General features: G+C 33.6%; 1 protein-coding gene and 1 non-coding gene across 2 annotated transcripts; one reads left to right on the top strand and one right to left on the bottom strand.

Moving 5' to 3' along the window:
• Positions 1-393: 393 nt before the first annotated feature.
• LOC103840436 (glucan endo-1,3-beta-glucosidase 11) lies at positions 394-4570 on the bottom strand. The gene is made up of 4 exons (XM_009116946.2): positions 2684-4570; positions 2259-2601; positions 1453-2176; positions 394-794 (listed from the first exon to the last, which is right to left on the bottom strand). The coding sequence occupies exons 1-4, from the start codon at positions 2727-2729 to the stop codon at positions 708-710; spliced, it is 1200 nt and encodes a 399-aa protein (XP_009115194.1). The 5' UTR covers positions 2730-4570; the 3' UTR covers positions 394-707.
• Positions 4571-8756: 4186 nt separating this feature from the next.
• Positions 8757-8863, top strand: LOC117128622. Its single transcript, XR_004452016.1, has one exon. It is a non-coding gene; the product is annotated as a small nucleolar RNA R71 (small nucleolar RNA).
• Positions 8864-25493: the final 16630 nt, after the last annotated feature.

The following is a 25493-nucleotide window of genomic DNA, read 5'->3' as shown; positions in this document are numbered from 1 at the left end:
CATGTTACGGGGTATATATGTGCATATATGAGTAGTGTCATGTCTGCGTACACGTATATGCATACATTATATTTTGCGTTATATATGCATGTATGTGTGTAAGAGCAGATAATATACTAAAATATCGTATATTGACGGTGAGATGAAAAAGGAAGGCATCGTATAATATATAATCTAAGGTTGATGGATTCCACGTCCAAAAGACTAAAGAAAAAAGAATAGTCACCTCCTTCGGTTTAACCAACCAATAGAATACATATATGATTAGACTATACTATAATTCTTTTTATTTTTTGTAAAAACTATACTATAATTCTGTAAACTAATATTTGTATGGAACGACCCATAAATCACATAGTTATGGAAATTTAAAAATTGTATGTAGACTCGAACTAATCAACCGCGTCTATGAATAACAACAATATATTTATAATATGAACATTCGTCAGCTTCTTTTTATACATTGGATTCTCTTTGCGTCCTGCCTCCCCTTCTCAAGTTAATTAATTAATCACTCGGAACAAATTTTCTGTTTGTTTTTCTTCAAAGAATAATTTGAGACACTTTTGGAAATAATATGATTCTTCTCGTTGAAAAATGAACCGCATGAGTGGACTCTCTCTCTCTCTCTCTCTCTCTCTCTCTCTCTCTCTCTCTCTCTCTCTCTCTATTTACACGTAGAAGCACTCGCGATTTTGTTTCTGCTTCTAGTACGGTCTTCTAATAATCATGTGAATGGCCACCAAATAAACGCATGTCAAGTATATCAGCCGTTGATTTCCCTCCTTTATAGCCTATTTAACAAAAAACAACTCAATAAGTAATAATTAAGACGACTCATTTTCAATTAATTAATGTTACGAATTAGAACCAAACGGTGAGGATAATCATAAATATCACATGATTCACACATCAGTGGTAAGACTAATCATATCGCTCCAAACAAAAATAAACGAAACTTTATCGTTGTTTATTAAATATATGTTTGTTAAAATTATTTTCTAGAAAAGCCGAACTTTTTAAGTATTAAACGTCACGATTACAAGGAAAAATGTCATAATTTTCTTATTTTTAATAACACGTCACCGTTGTTTAGCATTTGTATGTTTCTCGATGAAGCTTTTTTTCTAGGGTATTTACTGTGATATTTAAAGACCAAAATAAAAAGAAATGCTCCCTCCATTTAAGATGTTTTAGAGAAGTTTTGTTGTTTCATAAATATGTTTGCACAAATTTATGTAATTTTAACTTTATCAAAAGTTGGATAACCAATCACATTTTTACTATTTCTATTTATAATAAAATAAATTAGTTTTAAATTATATTTTATTTACTTTTGATAAAAAAGTTTCTTTAATATTTGTGTACTGGTATAAAACATCATGTAATATCAAATAGAGGAAATATTTGGGATCTACTAGAAAGAAACTAAAATCCAGTGTTGGTACATACCGTGGAGGCAGAGGAGGTGATGGACATAAAAGAATTAGTTGAAGTAGATGATTGTGATGATGTTGATGATGATGATAATAAACCTACATTGTAAGTCATGGTCTCATCAGGCTGATACAGTCCATAGTTCCTCTCAGACGTTGGTCCTGGTTTAAGGTCTTCATTGAAGAGAGCAAAGAGATAAACATCAAGACTCATGTTTGGTCTCAATGGCGTTCCTTCACCATGAAGCTGTCTCTTTAGAAGATTCTTGTTATAAACTGCCGCGTTGGCCACGGTGGCCCCAATCTCATCTCCGTCGCCTTTAGACGGCCACCCAGTCTCCGAGACCCCAACCTCGATATCTTTAAAGCCAAGCCTTGCCATGGCGAAGATCACAGCGTCTACTTGAGCGTAGAGCATGTTGTCGTAGTGGTACTTGGTGTAGGGGTCAACCATCCCAGGGTTAGGGTTGAAGAGTACGTAGTCTAGTGGGATCTTTGTCGGGGAATCCTTGTAAGCGAAGTAAGGGTAAGCATTGATCCAAAAAGGGGATTTCGTGCTACGCAAGAAACTTAGAAGCTGCGTCATTACGCCGGCTACTTGCGGCCTAAAACATCCGGCGGAGGGAGGGTAAGATTCTTGAAGGAGTGATAGTGAACTCGGAGTCGATACTTGAATGTACTTGTCTAGTCCAGTTTGGACCAGAGCAGCATGAATGCTCGTCATTGCAGGCACAAGATACCTGCATAGCAATAACAAGGTGAATACGTCAAGATTCGAAAAGGTTAATATGTTTGAAGAATAAAGTGATGTATATGACAAACCCTATGAGGCTTGAGTCATCGTCGGTGTATAGTTCGTTGCCGACAGCAATACCGCCTATCTTGGTGGCGGGAAAGTAGGGTTTGATACGGGACGTGACCCACTGGAGAGCTTTTTGAGGGTCGACCAAGCTAGGAAGAATTTCGTTTTCGACAGTGACGAAGAGCTCAATGTTGGAATTGGCGAATGATGTTAAGACTTGAGGGTTTGTGTCGTAGATTCTTGTCTTGTTAATATTGAGTGAGCTCAAGAGTTGTAGAACTTTGTTTGGTGGAGGAAGATTGTCACCGACTTGACCGTAGTTTATGCCAAGAGAGGAGACCCTTTGAAAGAACAATCCATGTTCTGTGGAAAAAAAAATTAGATTAGTGTAATGTGAAATTGAAATGAGATACAAATAGATTTTATACATAGAAACAAAAGGTACCTAAGAATGTTAAGAAAAATAGAAGAAGAACAATAGAGTTGGTCATTGCCGCACTGCTAAGCAATTTAGACTTGGAGGAGAAAGAGATACAGACTGAGTGAGAATATTTGTAAGAGAATAAATGCAATGAAATGTGGGGATATTATAGAGAAGAACTGAGATGGGACCAAGTAGGGGGCAAATTATATTAAATTATAATTCGGGGATAAGTATACTTTACTTTGCCTGCCTAGTATGTTATTTTTGTTAGACATAGTGTCTTCTCAAATAAAAAGTGACTATATTGATTCATTTTAACAATAATAGTGAATACATTGTTATTTTTAGTTTTATTAGTTATTTTACTAGTGGTGGTAGGTTTGGCAATAGGATCCGTTGATGCTATTGTAAAAGTAGATAGTGTTTGCCAAAAACATTTTTTGTGAGGCAAACATGGGCTTCATCAAATATTGTTGGATCCTAGCACAAAAAAAAGAATGACATCTTACAGATTGTCTCTTTCCAACACATTTGCCAACTGTGTCAGGCCAAAAGTAAAAATAAAATTGAAAAGTGGCCTAAAGAAGACACTTTCTTCAGACGAGGCAAAGGTGAGAAAAAAAATTGAACTGGCCACCATGGGGTTTAAATCTTAACATGTCTTCCGCTTTGGCAATATAATAGATTGGAGGATCCCAAATCTGGGAGTTGGGTGAACGAAAAAAATGAAATATAAGAGTAGAAATCAGACCATCACATTGATAAGAGGAATAATGATCTAAACTTCAGTTTATATTTACCTTTTGCTTCTAGTGAAAATTACAATAAAAGATTCCCTTTTAAAAAAAAAATAAGAGAGTTCTTTTTATCTTTGTTCCAGTTGTATTTGGCATGAGATTACAGTATCATCTTCATTAATTTTAGTTAGGTTGAAATTAAAAATTAACTATGCAATTCTATAAAATTAATCTATGAATTTTTTGTTTGATATATTCTATCTGTTGATCCGGTATTAAAGTAAGACACATACAATTAAAGGTTCGCTCCAACAACCTTGTCGAATTTTATATCGCTCTTCCACTTCTCTTTCGTCGGCAATCACTCCTAACAGATGAATCAGTCTCGGTTTTTGCAAGTCTGGATGTACTCTTCTTCTTTTCTCTTGTGATTCGAATAGTTGTCAGTCACTTTGACTTCTAAACAAATATGTGGTCCTAGTGGCTCGTTGGAAACTCTCGCTATTGTGCTTTGTTTGAGGACATTGACTATGTCGGAATCCACGTGATAGAGATTGGGATCTAGGTTTGTGGTCTCGGATCTGGTGGATGAGACAGACGATGAAGGATGGCGATGGCGGCTCCTTGGGTTTGTATATTTCTGGTGCGGAGATGTAGAAGCGAGAGCGGTGATGTTAGGAGTTTTCAAGGCTCCTAAGATAAATGTTGTAGTATAAATGATTGTCGAACCAGTTCTGAGGGATATCAAAGCACCGAGAATGCAAGTACTCACTTAATCTAAGTGCAACCAATGATTTAGATGAGTTTTAAGCTATGACTAAAACTAAAAAGCAATAACATAATGATACTTTCTTGACTAAGGGAAAAGAGAACTCATGGGCATAGGGATTAGACCTTGGGTGATCAAGTATCGAACTAAGGATGGTAAATGATCGATCAAACTATCGACCTTAAGCCTAGACACAATTCTAAGCAAGCTCTATGTCTAGATGAATGCTCATTTGCTAACATATCTCAAACATCAAATGTCTTTGGTTGAATAATATGAAAGCAATCATTACTAACAAGTCTATTAGCTATCTTAGCACCTTTAACAACAAATGTCTTTGGCAAAGTATACTAAAAGCCTAGGAGAGTTGTCTCGGGTATTTCGTCGAACACCTTTCAGGTGAGAAATGCCTAAGGATCAACAACTGAGTGGCCAACTCAGAAGATGCATTATGATTACTCTACTAGCAAGGAAATACGAATGATCTACACTAAAACATCCTAACTCTAACCTAATCACCCTTAATCTCCCTAACCCATGAATTCAAAAGGTGATTACTCACTAATCTCCATGATTCCTCTTAAACTCATATTGGATTTCAGAATAATCATGTAGAGAAATAGATAAGAAATCAACAAGAACACAAGAACATAACAATCAAAATCCAAGAGATGAACTTCTCCAGAGAGTTTTTGTGTATTTCTCAATAGATCAAAAGATAATCTGCCTGGTGGCTACAAAAGATGTTTAAAACATAGGTTTTTCCAAGTGCAAAACGTCCAAAATAAATTGCAAAAAGGTCCTTGAGAAATCATGATTTTCGGCAGCAAAATAACGCCGAGCGACTTGCAGGTGTCGCTCCGGGAAGTCGCTCCAGGGCCGATTTTTGGTGTCTCCGGACGAGAGGTCGCGAGCGACTTTGGTGTGTCGCTCCAACGGGTCGCTCTGGATCGGGAGCGACCTTGGTAGGTCGCTCTGAGAGGTCGCTCCAGGGTCATCTAAGACTGTTCGGAGTAATGAGAACGCGAGCGACTTCATGGCGTCGCTTTAGGAAGGTCGCTCTGAGAAGTGGGACACAGCGACTTCGTGATGTCGCTCCGGGAGGTCGCTCCCATGCTCGGTTCGTCCAATGGTCACCTTTTCACCTCTTTTGAGCTCCAAATTACCTCATGTGGTACTCCAGTACCTAATAGAGACTCATGTATGCAAAATGCAACCTAAACATGTCTAAATCCTAATCTATATGATGAAAATGTTTATGAATGAATGGATAAAATAATGCAAATATGCAAGATATCAACTCCCCCACACTAGTCCTTTACTTGTCCGCAAGTGAACTTTCTAAAACTCATAGGGAGAGAGCTCATAGCCAAAAGGAACACAACTAGCACTCAATTCAACATCTAATCTAACATGAGCTCACTCTCTTATCACACTCTAGCTTCTCTAGGCCTATCTCAACTCATTCTGCCTTTACACTCATCATCGAGCATCCACACATTCAAATCAACCAACTATCATATTCATTAAGCATAAAACATCAGGTGAATTCTTGCAAATGGTCAGTTGGTCCAAATCATTTGGTTGGGTAAGGGAAGGCTTTTATTTAAAAGAGTCAAGAGGTTCAAGATATATGATCTTTAAGGTGGTTTACTCTCGAAACAAGTAGCCTTGACATTGCACATAATATATCTAAGAAAGAGACCAACTCATGCATACAATGCTCAATCTCCATTGTTCTACCCTTTTCCCAAACATACAAATCACACAATCATTTCCCAATGTCAAACCCAACTCACATCTCTCACCAAAAGATCCTAAGAACATCAACTCTTTCTCTTTGAAATCTACAAGGGATTTTTCACAACCTCAAAACATTTCTTAGCTCTTAACAACTTTGCTAGCCCCCTTTTTATTTTATTATTATTTTTTTTTTTTGTAGGCTGGGGGCCAAGACTTTTCAAAACTTGAGCTAGAGGCTTCTCTACTGATCCCAATAAAACAATTCACTTAAGCACAAAGAGTCTATTCTTTTCCTTTTTCATTTTTCCCAAATCATAATCACAACACTCACCCCCCACCTATAGCTAGACAATAGAGTGCCCAATCTAGCAAGAATGAAGATCAAACATTGTCGTTCCCGATACTCTCAACATTATGCACATGTAAGACTTTCCGAAAAAGGCCTCACTCATCAAACAATGAAAGCTTAAAAGGAGGAAAAGGTTTTGGGAGTCGTCTACCACTAGAGTTTGTCAAAAAAGATTGGTATAAAAGATGTGACAACTCAAGTGTGTATAGCCATGACTCAGTACACAAGGGACCATGAGCAAGAAGCATTAAGTTCGTTCAGTTCAAATAAGGTCGTAGTTGGCTTCAAAGACTGAGTTTCAGCAATCAACAAGTTTCAGGAAGAGTTTTCAAGGCTCGAAACATACAAGTCTTTTTGAGAGGTGCAAAAGTTACTCAGGTGCAACGTAGTGTTCTTTACAAGGCATTTAAAATCATTGCTCCCAATGCAAGTGAATGCAACCTATATGCTCTAGACTCTCCTAGAAATGCAAATAATGCAAACTAAATGATTGTTTTTTTTTATATATGCAAATAGGTATGCAATGCATGACTCAATGAAACAACATCAAAGCAAACATGATCAAATACTTGGTACCTCCCCCAAACTTGAGTTACACAGTCTCTGTGTTGTCAAGTAGAGAGAGATACCGAAAAGAAGACTAATATGCAAAAATGAAATGGTATATACAAGGGAGTGTGGTGGGTTACCTTCTATGGGGAATGAGTAGAGGGAGATGCTCCCTCCTCGTCGTCCTCAGGTGGTAACTCTTCAAGGTGCTCATCAGCAGGAGTGCCCATCTCTTCAATGTAGAAGGCTTGTCCGAACACATTTGGTTTCCTCATTTTCTCCTTGATGTCAAAGTGGAGGATGTTCTCTTTACCCAAATGGAGATCAATCGTGCCTTCCTTCACATTAACAATAGCTCATGCTGTAGCTAAGAATGGCCTTCCTAGAATCAATGGGTCTTGAGCCTCCTCACCCATCTCAAGCACCACAAAATCTGTAGGTATCTCATACCTTCCAATCTTCACAGGGAGGTCCTCTAAGATGCCCACAAGATACTTCACTGAACGATCAGCTAACACCAGAGAGAGTCTACACTTCTTGTACTGAGTGAATCCAAGCTTCTTTGCAATAGACAAAGGCATCAAGCTGACACTAGCTCCCAAATCGCATAGACATTTCTCAAATACCATAGGTCCAAGAGCACAAGGTAGTGTGAAGCTTCCTGGATCCTCTAACTTCTCTGGAACATCAAGCCTCTGGATGATGGCACTGCGCTCATGGGTAAGAATCATCATGCCTTCCATCTCCTTCTTCTTTGCAGCTACAACATCTTTCAAGAACTTGCTGTATTGAGGAATCAACATAAAAGCATCGATGATGGGCATTACAACCTGAGCTTCACTCATTTGCTTCTCAAACAGAGCCTTGTACTTCTCTAGCAGCTGCTTCTTGAATCTACCAGGGAATGGAAGTTTGGGTTCATAGGAAGGAGGAACAAAAGAACTTTCACTTGTTGGAGTAACAGCTTCACCATCCTTTAATGTCTTCTTCTCTTCCCCAAACTTTCCTTTACCTTTGGCTTCCACTATCTTCTCCAAGATCTCGTCATTGATCTTCTCATCAACAATCACCACTTCATCATCTATGTTGATGGCAACCCCCTCACCTAGTTTCTCAGCATCCTTGGTGAGGGTTCTAGGAGGTAACTGCTTACCACTCCGAAGGGTGATAGCTTTGGCTTCCTTGGGATTTGGGTCAGATTTTCCAGGTAGAGATCCTTGCTGGCGATTCTGGTGAGTGTTCATGGAAGCAAACTGATTCTCTAAATTCTTGACTGTAGAAGCAAGGTGTGAGAATTTGTTGTTGAGCTCATTGTAGCTCCCATCAATCTTGGAATGAAGGTTCTTCAACTCATAACCAACATGCTTCTCACTTCTAGTCTGAGACTCCAAGATTTGTTTCAGTAAGGTATCAGTGCTGCTCTCTTGAGGAGCAGAGGAACCAGACAAGGGGTTTTGCTGAGGCGGATAGCTGCCTTGCTGGTTGTTTCTAGGCGGATAACAATTCTATTGGTTGTTGGGATAGGATTTCTGTTGGTAGTTGTTGTACTGAAAATTGGGCTCCTTTTTGTACCAGCTACCATTGTTGTTGATGAAACACAACTCCTCTTGACCTTCCAAACCCTCAACCTCATTGACAGCAAGTGGATCTTCCTGCTTGGAGTTACCAACAAACTTCAGCTGCTCTTGGGTTGCTTTTTCAGCAATGAGTAGGTCGATCTTGTCTTCCAAAGCTTTGATCTCTATCCTCGTCTGCTTATCATCTGTTCTACTGCTTCTGTCGTGGTCTCCACTGTAGACTGCATCACTCTTTACCATGTTGTTAACCAGCTCTTCTGCATCCTCCTCAGTTCTCCCCAAGAAGAACCCATTGCTAGCTGTATCCAGTCTGGCTATGTACTTAGGAAGAACACCACGGTAGAATGTGCTCAGCAAGCTCTCCTTAGAAAAGCCATGGTGTGGGCATTGAGCTTGGTAGCCCTTGAATCTCTCCCAGGCTTCACTGAAGCCTTCCAAGTTCTTCTGTTGAAAGCTGGAAATCTCGTTTCTCAGCTTAGCAGTTCTTGAAATAGAGAAGAACTTCTCCAAGAATGCTTTCTTGCAGTCATCCCAAGTGGTGATGGAGTCACTGGGTAGAGACTTCTCCCACTGACGTGCCTTATCCCCCAAAGAGAAAGGGAATAGCTTGAGTTTTAAGGCATCTTCGGACACACCATTGGTTTTTGACAACCCACAGTAGCTGTCGAACCTGTCCAAGTGATCAAATGGATCCTCTAGAGCCAAGCCATGATACTTGTTGTTCTCAATCACATTGAGGAGTCCTGATTTGATCTCAAAGTTGTTGGTTGCTACAGCTGGTGCTCGGATTCCCAATCTATGATCATGAATGTTGGGGCGGTCATAAGTGCCAATGGGTCGAGCTGCTCGCTGTTTGTTTGGTGGAACGTTGTTAGCTCCATTGGCGGCAGCATCATCCTGAGGTATGTCTCCCATATCAGTATCCAATCTCTGCAAGTGAGCATGTTGCTCTTCTTCTCTTCTCTTTCTAGCACACTCTCTCTCTAAAGCTCTAATGTCTACAGCTCTTGGAACTAGGTTTGATGGACCCCTGCTCCTCAAGTTCATACACCTGTAGAGTAAAGGGAGGTGAAGAAAGAGAATCAGTAACAAAAGAAAATAAAAATGACTTAGTCTCAAGCAAGTGACTAAATCTCAATGTTTAAATCTACTCAGAATTTGGCAACGGCGCCAATTTGATGTTAGGAGTTTTCAAGGCTCCTAAGACAAATGTTGTAGTATAAATGATTGTCGAACCAGTTCTGAGGGATATCAAAGCACCGAGAATGCAAGTACTCACTTAATCTAAGTGCAACCAATGATTTAGATGGGTTTTAAGCTATGACTAAAACTAAAAAGCAATAACAGAATGATACTTTCTTGACTAAGGGAAAAGAGAACTCATGGGCATAGGGATTAGACCTTGGGTGATCAAGTATCGAACTAAGGATGGCAAATGATCAATCAAACTATCAACCTTAAGCCTAGACACAATTCTAAGCAAGCTCTATGTCTAGATGAATGCTCATTTGCTAACATATCTCAAACATCAAATGTCTTTGGTTGAATAATATGAAAGCAATCATTACTAACAAGTCTATTAGCTATCTTAGCACCTTTAACAACAAATGTCTTTGGCAAAGTATACTAAAAGCCTAGGAGAGTTGTCTCGGGCATTTCATCGAACACCTTTCAGGGTGAGAAATGCCTAAGGATCAACAACTGAGTGGCCAACTCAGAAGATGCATTATGATTACTCTACTAGCAAGGAAATACGAATGATCTACACTAAAACATCCTAGCTCTAACCTAATCACCCTTAATCTCCCTAACCCATGAATTCAAAAGGTGATTACTCACTAATCTCCATGATTCCTCTTAAACCCATATTGGATTTCAGATAATCATGTAGAGAAATAGATAAGAAATCAACAAGAACACAAGAACATAACAATCAAAATCCAAGAGATGAACTTCTCCAGAGAGTTTTTGTGTATTTCTCAATAGATCAAAAGATAATCTGCCTGGTGGCTACAAAAGATGTTTAAAACATAGGTTTTTCCAAGTGCAAAACGTCCAAAATAAATTGCAAAAAGGTCCTTGAGAAATCATGATTTTCGGCAGCAAAATAACGCGGAGCGACTTGCAGGTGTCGCTCCGGGAAGTCGCTCCAGGGCCGATTTTTGGTGTCTCCGGGCGAGAGGTCGCGAGCGACTTTGGTGTGTCGCTCCAACGGGTCGCTCTGGATCGGGAGCGACCTTGGTAGGTCGCTCTGAGAGGTCGCTCCAGGGTCATCTAAGACTGTTCGGAGTAATGAGAACGCGAGCGACTTCATGGCGTCGCTTTAGGAAGGTCGCTCTGAGAAGTGGGACACAGCGACTTCGTGATGTCGCTCCGGGAAGTCGCTCCCATGCTCGGTTTGTCCAATGGTCACCTTTTCACCTCTTTTGAGCTCCAAATAACCTCATGTGGTACTCCAGTACCTAATAGAGACTCATGTATGCAAAATGCAACCTAAACATGTCTAAATCCTAATCTATATGATGAAAATGTTTATGAATGAATGGATAAAACAATGCAAATATGCAAGATATCAAGCGGATATGTACATGATTTCTCAGACCTGTTATGCAGACAGGATGCACGGCAATTTACGGCGGCTAGAATTTTGGGAGTCGGTTATCCCTTTTGTTTCGGCATTTTGTGGACGTGGGTTTCCTCCGAGTGAGGTTTTCTCTTTGGCGGCGACTGTCGACGAATCTACATGCTGCCTTGGACATCCAGTCACTATGAAGTTGTGACAGCCGATTTGCGGACCTTAAGTCTTCATCGGAATCCAAAGCGTCGCTTCTCCTGACTACTTTGTCATGACCCATCTCTCTAGCCTTTTCGATAGTCTGTTGTTTTTCCATAGTATCTTCCTTCTAACTTAGAGCCATATTTTTCCAGTTAGCCGACTACCATGTAACTGATCCAATCCCCGTATAGGGTTGAATAAAAAACTTAAGTTTTGTTAAGAAAAAAAAAACGATAACTTCAACTCTGCTCTATGCATCAGATCAGGTGACGACTGCTCGGAGGGTAGATACTGATGGATGGCACTTCACCAAAAACGGGAAATACACGGTCAAGTCAGGATATCAGGATGTATAGCAGTGAAGAAGAATTTACAATCAAGGGGAATTCAAGGGGATATTTGTTGTGCAAGATGTGGAGCCCATGAGGAATCGATAAACCATGTGTTTTTCGAATGTCCTCCAGCACTTCAGGTTTGGGCTCTTTCGAAGATTCCATCAAATCCAGATATTTTTCCAACAGGTTCTCTTTTCACAAATATGGATCATTTATTCTGGAGAGTACTTCCACAGTTGGAAGATCATCAGTTTGCATGGATACTATGGTACATCTGGAAAGCTAGGAATAATAAAGTTTTCAGTAATTTGGATATGGATCCCATGGACACACTCAAATTAGTGGAAACAGAATCTACATTGTGGGCTGAGGCACAAATAGTGAACGAACAAAGGACAACACCACAGATAGGGAATATCATTTTGCCGTCAATTCCAGGAAGATGGTGTTTCACAGATGGGTCATGGAAAGAGGGGGATATGTATTCAGAACAAGGCTGGCTTAGTACCTTAGAAGGTTTTGATGGACTGTTGGGGGCGAGGAATGTTAGGGCCAGTCTTTCTCCTCTTCATGCGGAGATGGAAGCGCTCCTTTGGGCTATGGAATGTATGAGGAATTTACGTCAGTTTCAGGTTACGTTTGCAACGGACTGCTCTCAATTGGTGAAGATGGTTTCGGAACCTGAGGAGTGGCCAGCATTTGCAAATTATTTCGAAGATGTGAAGACCCTGAAAGAGATGTTCACCCGATCAGAGATCATCTATATACCAAGGACGCAAAATACAATGGCGGATAGACTAGCACGCAGTGTTAGACAGCAGCCGTCTTTTGTCGTTCACATGGATGCAGATCACCCAGTTTGGTTTACAGAGTCAGTTTGAGTCTGTAAAAATTGATGACAAAAAAAAAAAAAAAAAAAATACAGATTGCAAGAAACCTTTCACGAGCTTTCTGCATTTTTGGATTGTTGGTTTTCTTATGAAACGACATACTATGTATAATTTTGATTAAGTTCTGATGGCTTCTCTAATCTCCATGTTTGTTTCATTGGCCGTGGCTCCTATCATTAGCTATTGTCTTTATTACCATCGATGGTTTCTCTAATCTCTACCTTTGTTTCATTGGTTTGAGATTCAATACATCATGAAACATGCAAACTCTTTCCTAGTATATGACTTTGGTCTTATCATGTACTCCCTATGTTCTTAAATATAAGATGTTTAGAAAAAAACACATATATTAAAAAAAAAATTTTTGTCTAGAAAGTATCATTAAAACTTATAATATAATTGTATTTAACCAATTATAAAATAAATTATTAAATATAATTGGTTACACGGTTTTTAATAAAGTAAAAGTTACCTAAAAAGTTGAAAACATCTTATATATTGGAAGATCAATTTTTTTTGAAACATCCTATATTTAAGAACAAAGGGAGTAATAGTTTATGTTTTAATTGAAAGTCCGTAGTTGAAAAAAAAGTTCTGATATATAAATAATTATTAAATATTGAAAAATATGTTTGATAAAAAAAATATTGAAAAATATGTATTAAATGAACTAGAGATCTGAAAAAACATGTACTGTAAAGTAGCTTTTACGGAATGATGCAACAAAGTGACCAAATTTGTATCTTTACATAACCATCCCAAGAATCTAGTAACTTTTGTAAGATTAATTCCACTGATCTTAATTACTTGTTTATTTGTTACACCTTACATATACACAGAAATATATACATTACTTTTTTCTATAAACAACATATGAATATGCATCTGTGCTTGTTTTGGAATAGGACAAACAAGCTGATGCAAACGGTGCGCTTTATGGCACCTTAGATTCCACCGATCCCCATTTATCACCATCCATCCCTCCCCCCCCCCCCCCCCCCCCCCCCCCCCCCTTTTTGGCTGGAGAGGGAGATTCAGTTTCCTGAAATAAAGGTTCCAAAACAAAATTAACATAGGTTGTTAAATCTTGTAACTTATCAAATATTAATAGATGACTTTAACAATGGGGTGGGTATTTGGAAAATTCTCCTAAAACACACAAAATGGCATAAAAAGAAAAAAATAGTCAAAATAATATTCATTAAAAAGTAAAAAAATAAGTTATCTTTAATGAATAATATGTTTAATATAAATAAATATTTTTAATATAATAATCAATAAAATAAAGAAAATAAACTTTTATGATAGAATGACTGGAAATTTTAAAGAAAAATCTAAAGCATCATAGAACTTTCATGACGAGGATTCAAACTTCTATAACCATAATACTTAACTTTGACGAGAAAAAGGAATTTTTACCAATTATTTTTCAAACTTTATCCAATAGTTAGGTGGGAAAGAAAAAATGGACAAAACTATTTTGTTGGAAATTAAATAAAGAACACTGCTATTGATAAAGATTAGATGTGATGGATGACGACTAATGAATTAGTGAGGTTGGTGGTTATGACTTATGACAATTATAAAATCAGCCTAACGGAAAACTCATAGCAAAGAGATAGAGAGGGAGGCAAAAAGGATTGGTCCTTCTACAAGAATTGAAAAGCAACGAGAGGGCACATGCTTGACTACTCTACAAAATAATTGATAATTATGTCACTAACAGTCCACTAATACAATCTTTCGAGTTAAGTATCATGGTTAAGAATCAATCTCTGGCGGCCCTTTTCCATTTATATGGTATTTCATATAAAAACTGTAACATCCCATCTATCACTCTATCAGAACCGAAACTTATAAAAGCTTTTTTTTTTTTTGCTACGAATTAGAAATAGTTTATATCTATATTATTAAAACTGAAGTACATTTGAGAGTTGTTTGGAAACTTGGATAGTAGTATAAATGGGAATTGTTTAGAAACATGGATAGTAGTATAAATGAGAATTGTTTGGAAACATGGATAGCACTAGAAAATAATACTTGCTTATCTTAATTGATTTTTTAAAAGATTTTTATTATATTGTTAATCAATTCTAACCCTTCATCTATTATATTTACTAAATAAGTTAGTATCATTTATTACAGAAGTACAAAACAAAATTTATTTGTTTTCAATTTTTATTTTATCTTTTGCATTCATTTTTCTCAATTTTAATTATTTCTATACAAAATTCAAATAAAAATAATAATTTAAAATTAATTTATATAAATAATTGATTCAAATATATATATATATATATTTTAAAAAAATTTTACTAAAATATTTTCCAATAACCATTTAAAAAATATTTTCACTATATATAGAAAAATACAATACATAACTTAATTAAAAACACCAACTTAAATTATGGTTTTTATATTTCATATTAAGTTTATAAATATAATATATGTGATTATTTATATGATGGTATGTATAAAATAATATTAATTATATGATTACTTATATTATGGTACATATAAAATATGATTAATTATATGATGACATATATATGATATATAATAGTGACATGAAAAACAAAACTTATTTGTTTTCAATTTTTTTTATTTTATCTTTTACATTCATTTTCTCACTTTTTAACTATCTCATTAATTATATTTACTATAATATTTTGCCAGGATTATTTGCATATTAACTATAATAATTCGACATATTTGAATGAAACCACTCTATTTGTGATAAAAATTCAAAATGGTTAACAATTTTTTTTATTTACTTATGTATCGGTTAGACATGGACATTCGGATAACTATTCAGCTACGAGTTATTTCTGTGGGTTATCATGCTTTTTGAGTTTTGAAACTAGACTTCATTTCGGTATTATAAATTTTCATGTGTGTTTCGAATCGGGTCCAGATGAATTCAGTCTTGATATATACAAACCTACAAATATCCAAAAACTAATGTATTTGACGCGGTACGGATATTTGTATGAAAAGTAAGAATATTAACCGATTCAATTCGGGTATGTTGAATTCAAATTAAACTAAAAATAACCAAATAACCAAAAGTAATCATATTACTCTATTTGATTCAGGTTCGATTATGATGTATAGAAATCTAAAAGTACTTATGCAATTAATTATATTATGACACATATAAAATATATAATACTAATCATAAAAATAAAATATCGATTTATAAGAAAGTAAAAATTAACACCCGCACGGGCGTGCAGGTCAATCTCTAGTGTTATTTTATAGAGGCCGCCAAAAATGTGTATAGTAGAAACTTAGTAAAGTACTATTCAATAATTTAAGAAATTTCACTAGTTTTGAGTTGGCATAGTATAAAATTTAATATAATTCAATAAAATAATAATTTAAAAAAAACTTATGTAAATATATAGTTTTAATATAAAATAAATTAATAATTAATGTAAAAAATATATAAATATATAAATACATTGTATAGTCTGTTTTTAAATATATTGATATTATTTTGTAAATTTGCACCTAAAAATGCATTTATATTTACAGTACATATTTTTTGTACACCTAATAATCGAAGAAAAACCACATAAAACTTGTATATGTAAAATTTAATTAATACATATACAGTGAACACACATAAAGTTTGTATATAAAATTTAATTAACGTATATAACCTAAAAACAATTATTGTCTTATTTTACATAAAATATACTTCAGACTATAACAATATGGAAAAATGAAATTTTGTACATTATTAACTCTTTAAATTAATAAATATAAAAATTATAATATAGTTGATTCATAGAGTTTTTACCATATATGTGTTTTTAATTGTGATTTGATTTTTTACTTAACTTTCATTTGGCTTCAAATCGTGTTGGACTCAAATTATAATACTTATTAAATTTCTAAAATTATTTTTGTGATTAATAAATTTTAATGACAAAAAAAATTGAATACTCGATAATACCCAAAATAAAGATATAGCACTAGCAAAAAAATTCGGTAAGTATGAAAGCCTTTAAAAAAAAAAAAAGTTTCGGTAAGCCACCAAAATTTTGTGGTTGTACAGGAGAAAGTCGTGGCCATAGATAAAACAATCACAGAAAAATTTCATGGCAAAAATTGTGGTTAAATCATGGCTAATTTAACTATGATTTTCCAATATTTTTTATATATTACCACAATTTAGAAATTAGTTTTAGCTGTGGTTATTAATATAAATAAAAAATATATAAAATTAAGTTTTATTAATTATTTACAATAATAGTTATTAAAAATATTTAGCCACATAAAGAATATACAAAAATCGTGGCTATGATAACCACTATTGTTTTAGTGGTTAAATGTGACTCGTTATAACCATGTTTTAGATACGATCTTCCAATTGTAAATTTTAATCGTAGCTATTTTTAAACTGTGATAAATTAGTGGGTAAGCCACCATTTTACAGTGAACTAATACATAATTTTTTTAACACAGATTTTATACTAGCGTACAAACGTGATTTAGAATTTTATATGTTGTACAAATTAACTTAGTGAGGAAGATTTCCACTGGGAACATACTTTAGTGAATGTACAAAACTATAGCAACAAGGAGATGACAAAGATAAGGAAAATTTTAAATTGAAATGTCTAAATACAATAGATGAAAGGCTAAGTTAGGGGGAGAAGATAGGGGAATAGCATGTGCATGTGTGTGTAGTGTTTTCGTAAAGGGATGTTTCTTTTTCATGTGGCTCTTTTGAATCTCATTTGCTACTTTAACAACTTGGAATTTAGACACGACGGTGGAATAATTTTGTTTATATTCTGTTGTGATATAAATTTGAACTTTTGAAAGTGGAAATTGCTTCTACTGGTGAGCAACAATATGTTTTAAGAGTTATCTCCAACTTTACTTCAACCATACAATATTTCGACAAAGACAAGAAACTAAGATATTTAAAATTTATAATATATATAAATTCCAGTAATTCGTGTGATAGCTTAAACATCATCACCAAATTCAGTAGCCAAATTCTGAAGGTTTTCGTTTGAAACAACATGAATAAAATTACTTTTAAACATGATTAGTAGATTAGTTATATAACTTAGGGTACGCTTTGATTTTCTCTGCGGTACATATTAATTTGGTCTTCTAATGAATTGAGTTTTAGACCAGAAGCGTCTGCTCCAATACTTCTGAAAGGTAACGGTTATGTCGACTGGGTGAATTATATTCAGAACCGGCCATAACCAGAAGCATATCGAACATGGGTATCTAGTTTTAGCAATATTTATCTATTTAGAGCCAGTTACATGTTCACTGAGTCTTTAGCTCTATTAGTAATAAAACAATATTTTCTTTATTAGGCGGCGCCAAGTTCAAAACATATAGTTAGATTTTATATATTTCCTAATAGATTAACAGATTAATGGGCCAAAATATTTGTATTTGTTCTTTGTTTTGTGATCGAGGCTATGAAGTGATAAGATAAGCTCATGAGAGGAATGAAAAGCAAGAATGCTTATTGGTTTGATTTAGAGGCTCGATAAGGTTAGATTTCATATTTGAGGAAAAAGTGTTTTTCATATTCGACGCTTTTTGATTTTTGTAAGTTTCTTTTAGGCTGTCATCCATTTCAAAAACTGGATTGGTCCAACTTGTATACACATTTACATTATAAGGTATCAAAATTATTTATCTAGAGTCATGGTCGACATAGTTTAACTTTTATTATACGCAATGTGTGAATACACTTATAATAACTGGAATCAACTATCGAACTAGAATGCCATATGGTCGTGGAAATCATATAGTATTTTTCTAGAGCATAATCTAAATTATTATTAGTGAGAAGATGCATTGGAGAAGGAGCATTGTAGTATTCTAGGGTATACTCTTTCTAAGAAGCTCAATGAAGAAAAACGACCATACCTGCTAGAGTATAACTAAGTATGATATGTAATTCAGTAATTTGTGCTAATGTCATCTTTTTTTTGCTCCCTCATCTTAAGTGATATAGTAAACTAAACTTATATTGTATTGTGATGAACCATTCGAAAGTTAATCGTCACTTTGTCCATCTAATAACATAGTTACATAGATTACACCTGCAACAGCCTTTGAAAGAAAAAAATACATTGTGTTGGTGTAGTGGTTTCCACCGGACAAGGAATGGCCATTGTCATGTTGGTCCATGCCAAAGATCGATTCCTATCCAGTGTAAAATTATTAAATCCTCATGTGAGTAGGTGGCTAGAGTCTCTACCTCCCATGTAGAGCAATCGGGCTTGATGTCACTGGTAAATAGATTTCCAAGGGATTAGTCGGTTTGGTGTCGGCCCGCCGAACATTCTTGATTAATAAAAACAGCATTTAAAAATATATAGTAAAAAACATCCATGCAAATAAAACGAAAACAAACAAATTATTATTATATAATTGCTTTTAAAGAAGTTGATTTGAAAATATGTACATCACTAATTCAATAATACAAAATTGTTAAATTTCTTATTCATATAATTTATCATTTACTACAAACAATTCCATATGTTAGAGTAAATACATTTTCTACATCTCGTTATATTTTCCATCCAAAAGATAAAATAAATGTTCATACTAATATTTCACAAATTAGTGAAACTAAAGATAAATGTTCATACTAATATAACTTCATCCAAAAGATAAAATAAAGAGAAATTGCCAAAAATACTACATTCATAATACTACTTTTCAGGATTATCTTAACTATTTTTATCCTCACTTTTAAAGAGAAAAAAACATCTATAACCCTATGGTTAACTAATCTAGACTTAGGGTTTATAGTTGAGGGATGTGGTAGAGTTTTGGAATGTGGAGTTTATGATTCTAATATATATATATATAAATAAACACTTAAAAAAATTCTGAAAATATAGTTTCAATAATAATTTTTGAATTTCGGAAAGAAAAGAAAATTTGAAAAAATATTAAAAAAATTTCAAAAAAAATTCAAAACTTTTTTTTATAAGAAGTTCGAATATGTTAAAGTATAATAACATAAATATTTTATATGTTTTGTACTTAATTATTTAAATATTATTTATTATATATAAAAAACAAGAGTATAACAGTCTTTTGCATCTTAATGAAGAAATTATTTTTGAAAACATATCTTTTTTTTTACAGCTTTTGAAAATGTCTCTTTGGTGGTGGTAAACATGAATAATGGTTGATGTTTCGTGTTCTTAACACTTTAAAACTCATTTTGGAACAAAGAATGATCGATTTTTGAAGGTATTTTGGTCTTCTCGGTGGTTTTTTGTTATTCTTCAGTATAATTTACATGTTACATTACATGTTAGTTTGTGAAAAAAAAACTCATTTGTAGAGGATTTTGGGGCAAAACGGACCACTGTTCAAACTATGCTGGAACTATGACAGAGTGCCCGCTCTGTGTTACCTGGAGCGCATGTTCTCTGACTTGGAGCACCCGCTCCGTATATCATGGATCACCTAATCTTTGCCACAGCGGGGCAACTTTCTATTTTTGCAAAAATACGCGTTTTGAAGACCCATAAACCTAAAGACTTGATATTATTCTGTATCTTTTGATCTGTTATGGTTCCTGACGACTAGAGAGACTTGAGAGATTTGTAACTCATTTGGATTATTTTGTAGATTTTTGGAAGAGGATTCTTCTTGTACTCATTTGGAGAAGATCTTCTTAACCCTTTCTCATTTTTAATACAATTTCATGATGTTTTCTTCTATGATTTCGTTTTATTATTGCCTGAATATGAGTGAGTAGTCTTCTAGTTGGGTTAAGGGGTTCTTATAGGGGATTTCTCAATATATTGATCTAGAAAACTGTTAGACTAGGGATTTATGTTTTGGATCTTTGTCAAAGGCTGAGACTTGTCTGATCACCTAGCCTCTAATTCTAGGAATTTAATCGCACCGAAACTGTTTTTTGAATTCCAGAAATATCAGTAGATGAGCAAGGATTTTGTAACCAACAGAAGTTGATGTTACTGCGCCTTGTGAACTGATCAAACCTGAACCTAAAGCTTGTTCAAAATCAGATATACAGTGGAAGCTAGTATTTAGTATTCTCAGCATAGAGTGTTAGCGCTACAAAAGTAGGTTAACTTTAATATTGTGATTTAAGTTCGAGACGTTGTTGTATTTTGTTTTCCTATCTGCTTGTTGTGTGATCATTACTGAAGAGAGATCCCTGAGAAATTCCATTGTCCAACGCTTGTTTTAATTGTTTACAAACTCGTTTTAATTGTCTTTTGCTCGCTTGCTCTTCCTTATTTGAATTAAGTAACTGAAAACCAAACAGACAAATTTATTTTATCGCTTTAGCTAGTGGTCATCGGTCCTTGTGGATTCGATCATGTATTACTACTGCGTATTTTACTGTGTACTTGCATTTAGATAATTAGGTTAAAACCTATCAGTGGTACTAAAAATGTAGTAAACATGAAAATTCCTCCAAAACGAATGTTCATACTAATATTTTCTACATGTCATTATATTTTCCATCCAGAAGATAAGAAAAATGTTCATACTAATATTTCACATATTTAACATTTTCTACATGTCGTTCATATAGAAAAATATACACACATTAAGTAATATCTTATTATATTTAACTTGTTTGGCAAAGCAATTTATTATATTTAATTTGAAACAATTACATATGCAAAAATGCACCTTCGACGTCTTCTCACGTTCGTACATAAATGTCATGATCAATATGACAATATCAAGGGTCCAACTGGTACGGACTTTGGATTTAGACTGTTGCTTTGAAGTATTGGTTGTAGAAATATTTTGGCTGTTAAAACTGTTAGTATTAATTTAAATATTGAAAGTGCAAAATTAATAATCAAAATCATAAAAACAGTAAATAATATTTTAAATTTTATATTATAAATATAAAATTATGCGAATAATAAAGACAAAATATACATGAAACCAAAAGTTATATGTAAGCCACGTGAATGAGGCTTTAAGCATTCTTTTGAAAAGGAATAGAGAGAAATAAAAAATGACTTTGAAAACTTTAGAACCCTTAAGATTAGAAAAAATCTGATTGGTGAAAAATAGACTTTAAGAACTTTAGAATTAAGTCAACGCCTATAAAGCCAAAACCCAACCGGAGCCCTAATCTTAAGGGGAACAATGGAGTTTTTAAGGTCTCACATAACTCAGTATATAAACCGTTATATAATAGTAGTAACTAGGTAATAATCCACGCTTTGCGCGGAATAAGATTATTAATTTCATTATTTCTTAAGATAAGAAGATATTAAGTCCTCATAATCTGGATATCGGTTCGGTTTTATGTTATTTTTTTTATTTTTAATATATTAAAATATAACTACCATTTTAAATTAATATTTATTATGTTTATTCAGTTAAAATGATTGAGGTTTTATATTTTTCAATAATAACGAAAAACTACTATTATTTGTTTGGTTTCATGTTATATGAATTTTAGACAGTCCTGATGTAAACCAATGTTTTCATATTATAATTTATAAATGCATGACAAAATCAAATAAAATCTATATGATAATTGAAGAAAAAGAAAAGAAAATTATTAAGACAAATCATTTTATTACAATTTATTTGATGGTGAATGGAAACATTAAAAAAAAAAATATTTCAGCTTCCAAGAGAATTAGAATCCTCAATTGTAGTGAATATTTAGTTATATAGGTGTTCACGTCAATTTGCACATGGATGTAGAGTTAGGAAAAGTATCCGTAAATTTTGATTTGATTTGTTATCCTTTTCGAATCGAACAAAAAATCTGGATATCCGTAACTCTACGAAGAAAACCAAATATTAATATGCAATATCCGAAAAAACGAAGCAAATCAAAAATACTAATATTTTTAAAAATGGATATTCGATCCGATCCGTTATATGCTTATAAATACATATATTAATGAATTATATATAAGTTATATAAAAAAAATATTCTATATAAGTTTACAATGTTTTTATTTACTAAATTTATTAAATTGGGAATTAGTATTCAAAAAAGGAAATAAGTTTTTTTTTGTAATAAAATTTTATTATTTTAGATTTTTATTTATTTTTACGGATCAAAACCGGTTAAAATCTATTTTTTTCTGGATATCCCGACACCATACATCTAGATAGCCATGACTCGAATATCCGATTCGTACCCACTCTTACTTGTATGTGTATGCAAAAAAATATATAAAGGTGATTTATAAATATATAAATATACCGTAATTAACATGAAAAGACATTTTTGTGCAAAATAACACATGAAAGATAATATTCTATTAAAATAAATTAAGTAAAAATAAAATAAGCCTAGACAATAGTGAATTTTTTGTAAATTGTTTTTCAATATATAACTTTTGTATAACTTGTAGAACCGTGCATGTGAACGTTTTATGTCGAGTTTGGCTGATAAGCTCACTGCACGTGACACATTAGCTTACTCGTTCTCAAATCGCTGTGAGACTGCTACATGACAAACGTAATGTGAACACATTAAATGACAATGCTTCTATTTTAATATGAAGAGGATAACATAATAAAAATTTCTGATTAAATTTATTTTATTTGTAAATGATAAAGCCATTTATATTATCACATAAGGCAATACAAGTTTTAAAACAGTTTTTGAAAATCATGTGCAGAGAACTTTACCTGACTCTCTCTCTCTCTCTCTCTCTCTCTCTCTCTCTCTCTCTCTCTCTCTCTCTCTCTCTCTCTCTCTCTCTCTCTCTCTCTCTCTCTCTCTCTCTCTCTCTCTCTCTCTCTCTCTCTCTCTCTCTCTCTCTCTCTTTGTTATTATTTTAATATTTAACTTTCCTAAGAACTCTATAAAAAAGCAACCTCCCATTGGACATGTTCTTATTATCAAGCTTAAGTTCATTATGCAAACTAAGTCTTCTAATTTACTTCGATATACATTATCTTGTTAATAAACATATAGTAAACTGGTTTTCATTTTGTTTCGAAGCTGAGGTTTCACTGGCGCTCTTGTAACTTCCCAACAGTATGTGTGCAAGTGGTAAGTTTCTTTGATGTGTTGCTGATGTGTTGCTTTCATCCGGTTCTGTTGTTCGGTGGCTTTTCAGCAATCTTGGTGACTACATGTTCTTAAGCCAGCTTCCTCTCTTCCCGCAGCTGCGATTCAAGCTCCTCCACCTATCAAAAAAAGTGGTATGTGATGGTTTCAGAAAAGATGAAAATGTACTAACCTATGTTCCTCTTGTGGTTATGGTAAATATAATTTACCTTTTCTTGAATGGTTTTGTTCTTAGTGTTTCGTTCCTTGATCTTTGCTTGTAAACCAAACATGGTTGATTGATCTCCTCCATTTTTCTTATATTTTCTTTTTCTTCAAAATCTTTCTTCCATTTTTCAATCTACAAAAATTTAACAAACCCAAATCTATACTACTAAAAGAAAAAATCTACCTATAAAATGTTGCTGCACCCTTTCATTAACTAACAATATTTTTGGTCTCACATAATATTTTCCTAATTATCTCTAACTATATGGTAGTGTTAAAGCTCTTAACTATACGGTAATACTAAAGCTGTTATCGATTCATATTAATAGTATAGCACATTAAATAATTACATTTTCTAAGTATATTGATGACCGCAGCAATTACTTATGTTTCCATGAAATTCATATACATTTAATAGTATAATATCACATCAAATAAAACCGATCATATACATTTAATAGTATTACACATCAAATAAATACCATTTCTATATATGATAACAATGACTTCTATCCCCACCCAAAAAGCTCTATAACTTTTGGTTTTTCTTCTTCGACCTACATCATTAAGAAACAGCAATAAACAACCTAGAACATATTCTTCAAATTGAGTTACAAAAGAAAAACATAGTCTTCAAATCTCAAAATTAAAAATTCAACCAACGAACACCATAGCTTCTTCTCAAAACTATTTGAATAATTTTATACCAAACTAGGACTTCGGCTATAAATAAATAAATGAATAAATAAATATTATTATAAAATTAACTTCAAATCTAAATTAAAAGAAAATAGATAAATTTTATAATAGATTAATACTAATAAAAATAAAATAATATTTAAATATAACAAAAAATTAGATTTTGTAAAATATTTTATCACTTAACATTATGGTTGTTATGCAATAATGTAGGTCTATATTGGATTTGTATATGTTCTTTTGGATCTGGTTTGTTTCGAGTCTATAATTCAAATATCTATAAAATATATATAATTTTGGTACAAAATAGGTTCGGATCAGTTAGGTAATTAGGACCCGAAAAGACTTAATGTACTTGAAATCCTGAAAAAGTCAAAACACGAAAATCTAAACAAATATCTGAAAATATTCAAATACCCAAAAACCAAAATTTTATCTGAAGAACCAAAAATATCCAAAGTTTTATTCGAATCCCCGAAATATAATTTGAAATTTTACCCAAACCCGAAACTATAACCGAAAATCCGAATCTAAAACTTAAAAATTTCTATAATACTCAAAAGAATCTGAAATACCCAAGTATACATAATATTCATAAAATATTCAAATACTTTGGGTACCCGACTCGAACAAAGATCTGCGGGTCCAAAAAAAGCCAATGTGTAGTTTACTCGATTTTGGACCCGATCATTTATTTCCGTGTTGGTTTCGGTTCAGCTTTTTGGATCCGAAAAAATGCCTATGTCTAAGAGAAAGTTCATAAGAGTGTACATACAAAATCTCACATAAACTAATTCATAAATTTTATAACTTTTAACAAATTTCTTTATTCGATATAATACGACTTTATAACATAATAATATAAAAATTATAAAATATTAATTCATATCAAATTTTGTTTATAACCAAACAAAATCCGCGCTTTCGAAGCGCGGATCAAAATCTAGTAAACACATAGGTGGAAATGTCAACTTGAATATAGGTTACCATTTTCTCATATATCGAAGATTTCAGTATTGTCTAACTGCTTCTTTGCGCCCCAACTCTATCCCTCTAACTCTGATAGCAAATTAACAGATTAGATTATATTTTTACAAATTTTTATATAAATTAAGGTAGAGAAAAATTAGTTTTTTGCATATCCAATTTCGAA

Source organism: Brassica rapa, chromosome A09 (assembly GCF_000309985.2).
Source record: "Brassica rapa cultivar Chiifu-401-42 chromosome A09, CAAS_Brap_v3.01, whole genome shotgun sequence".
Classification (NCBI taxonomy): Eukaryota; Viridiplantae; Streptophyta; class Magnoliopsida; order Brassicales; family Brassicaceae; genus Brassica; species Brassica rapa.
Note: the sequence above shows the minus strand (reverse complement) of the source record. Positions and strands in the feature narration are given on the sequence as shown.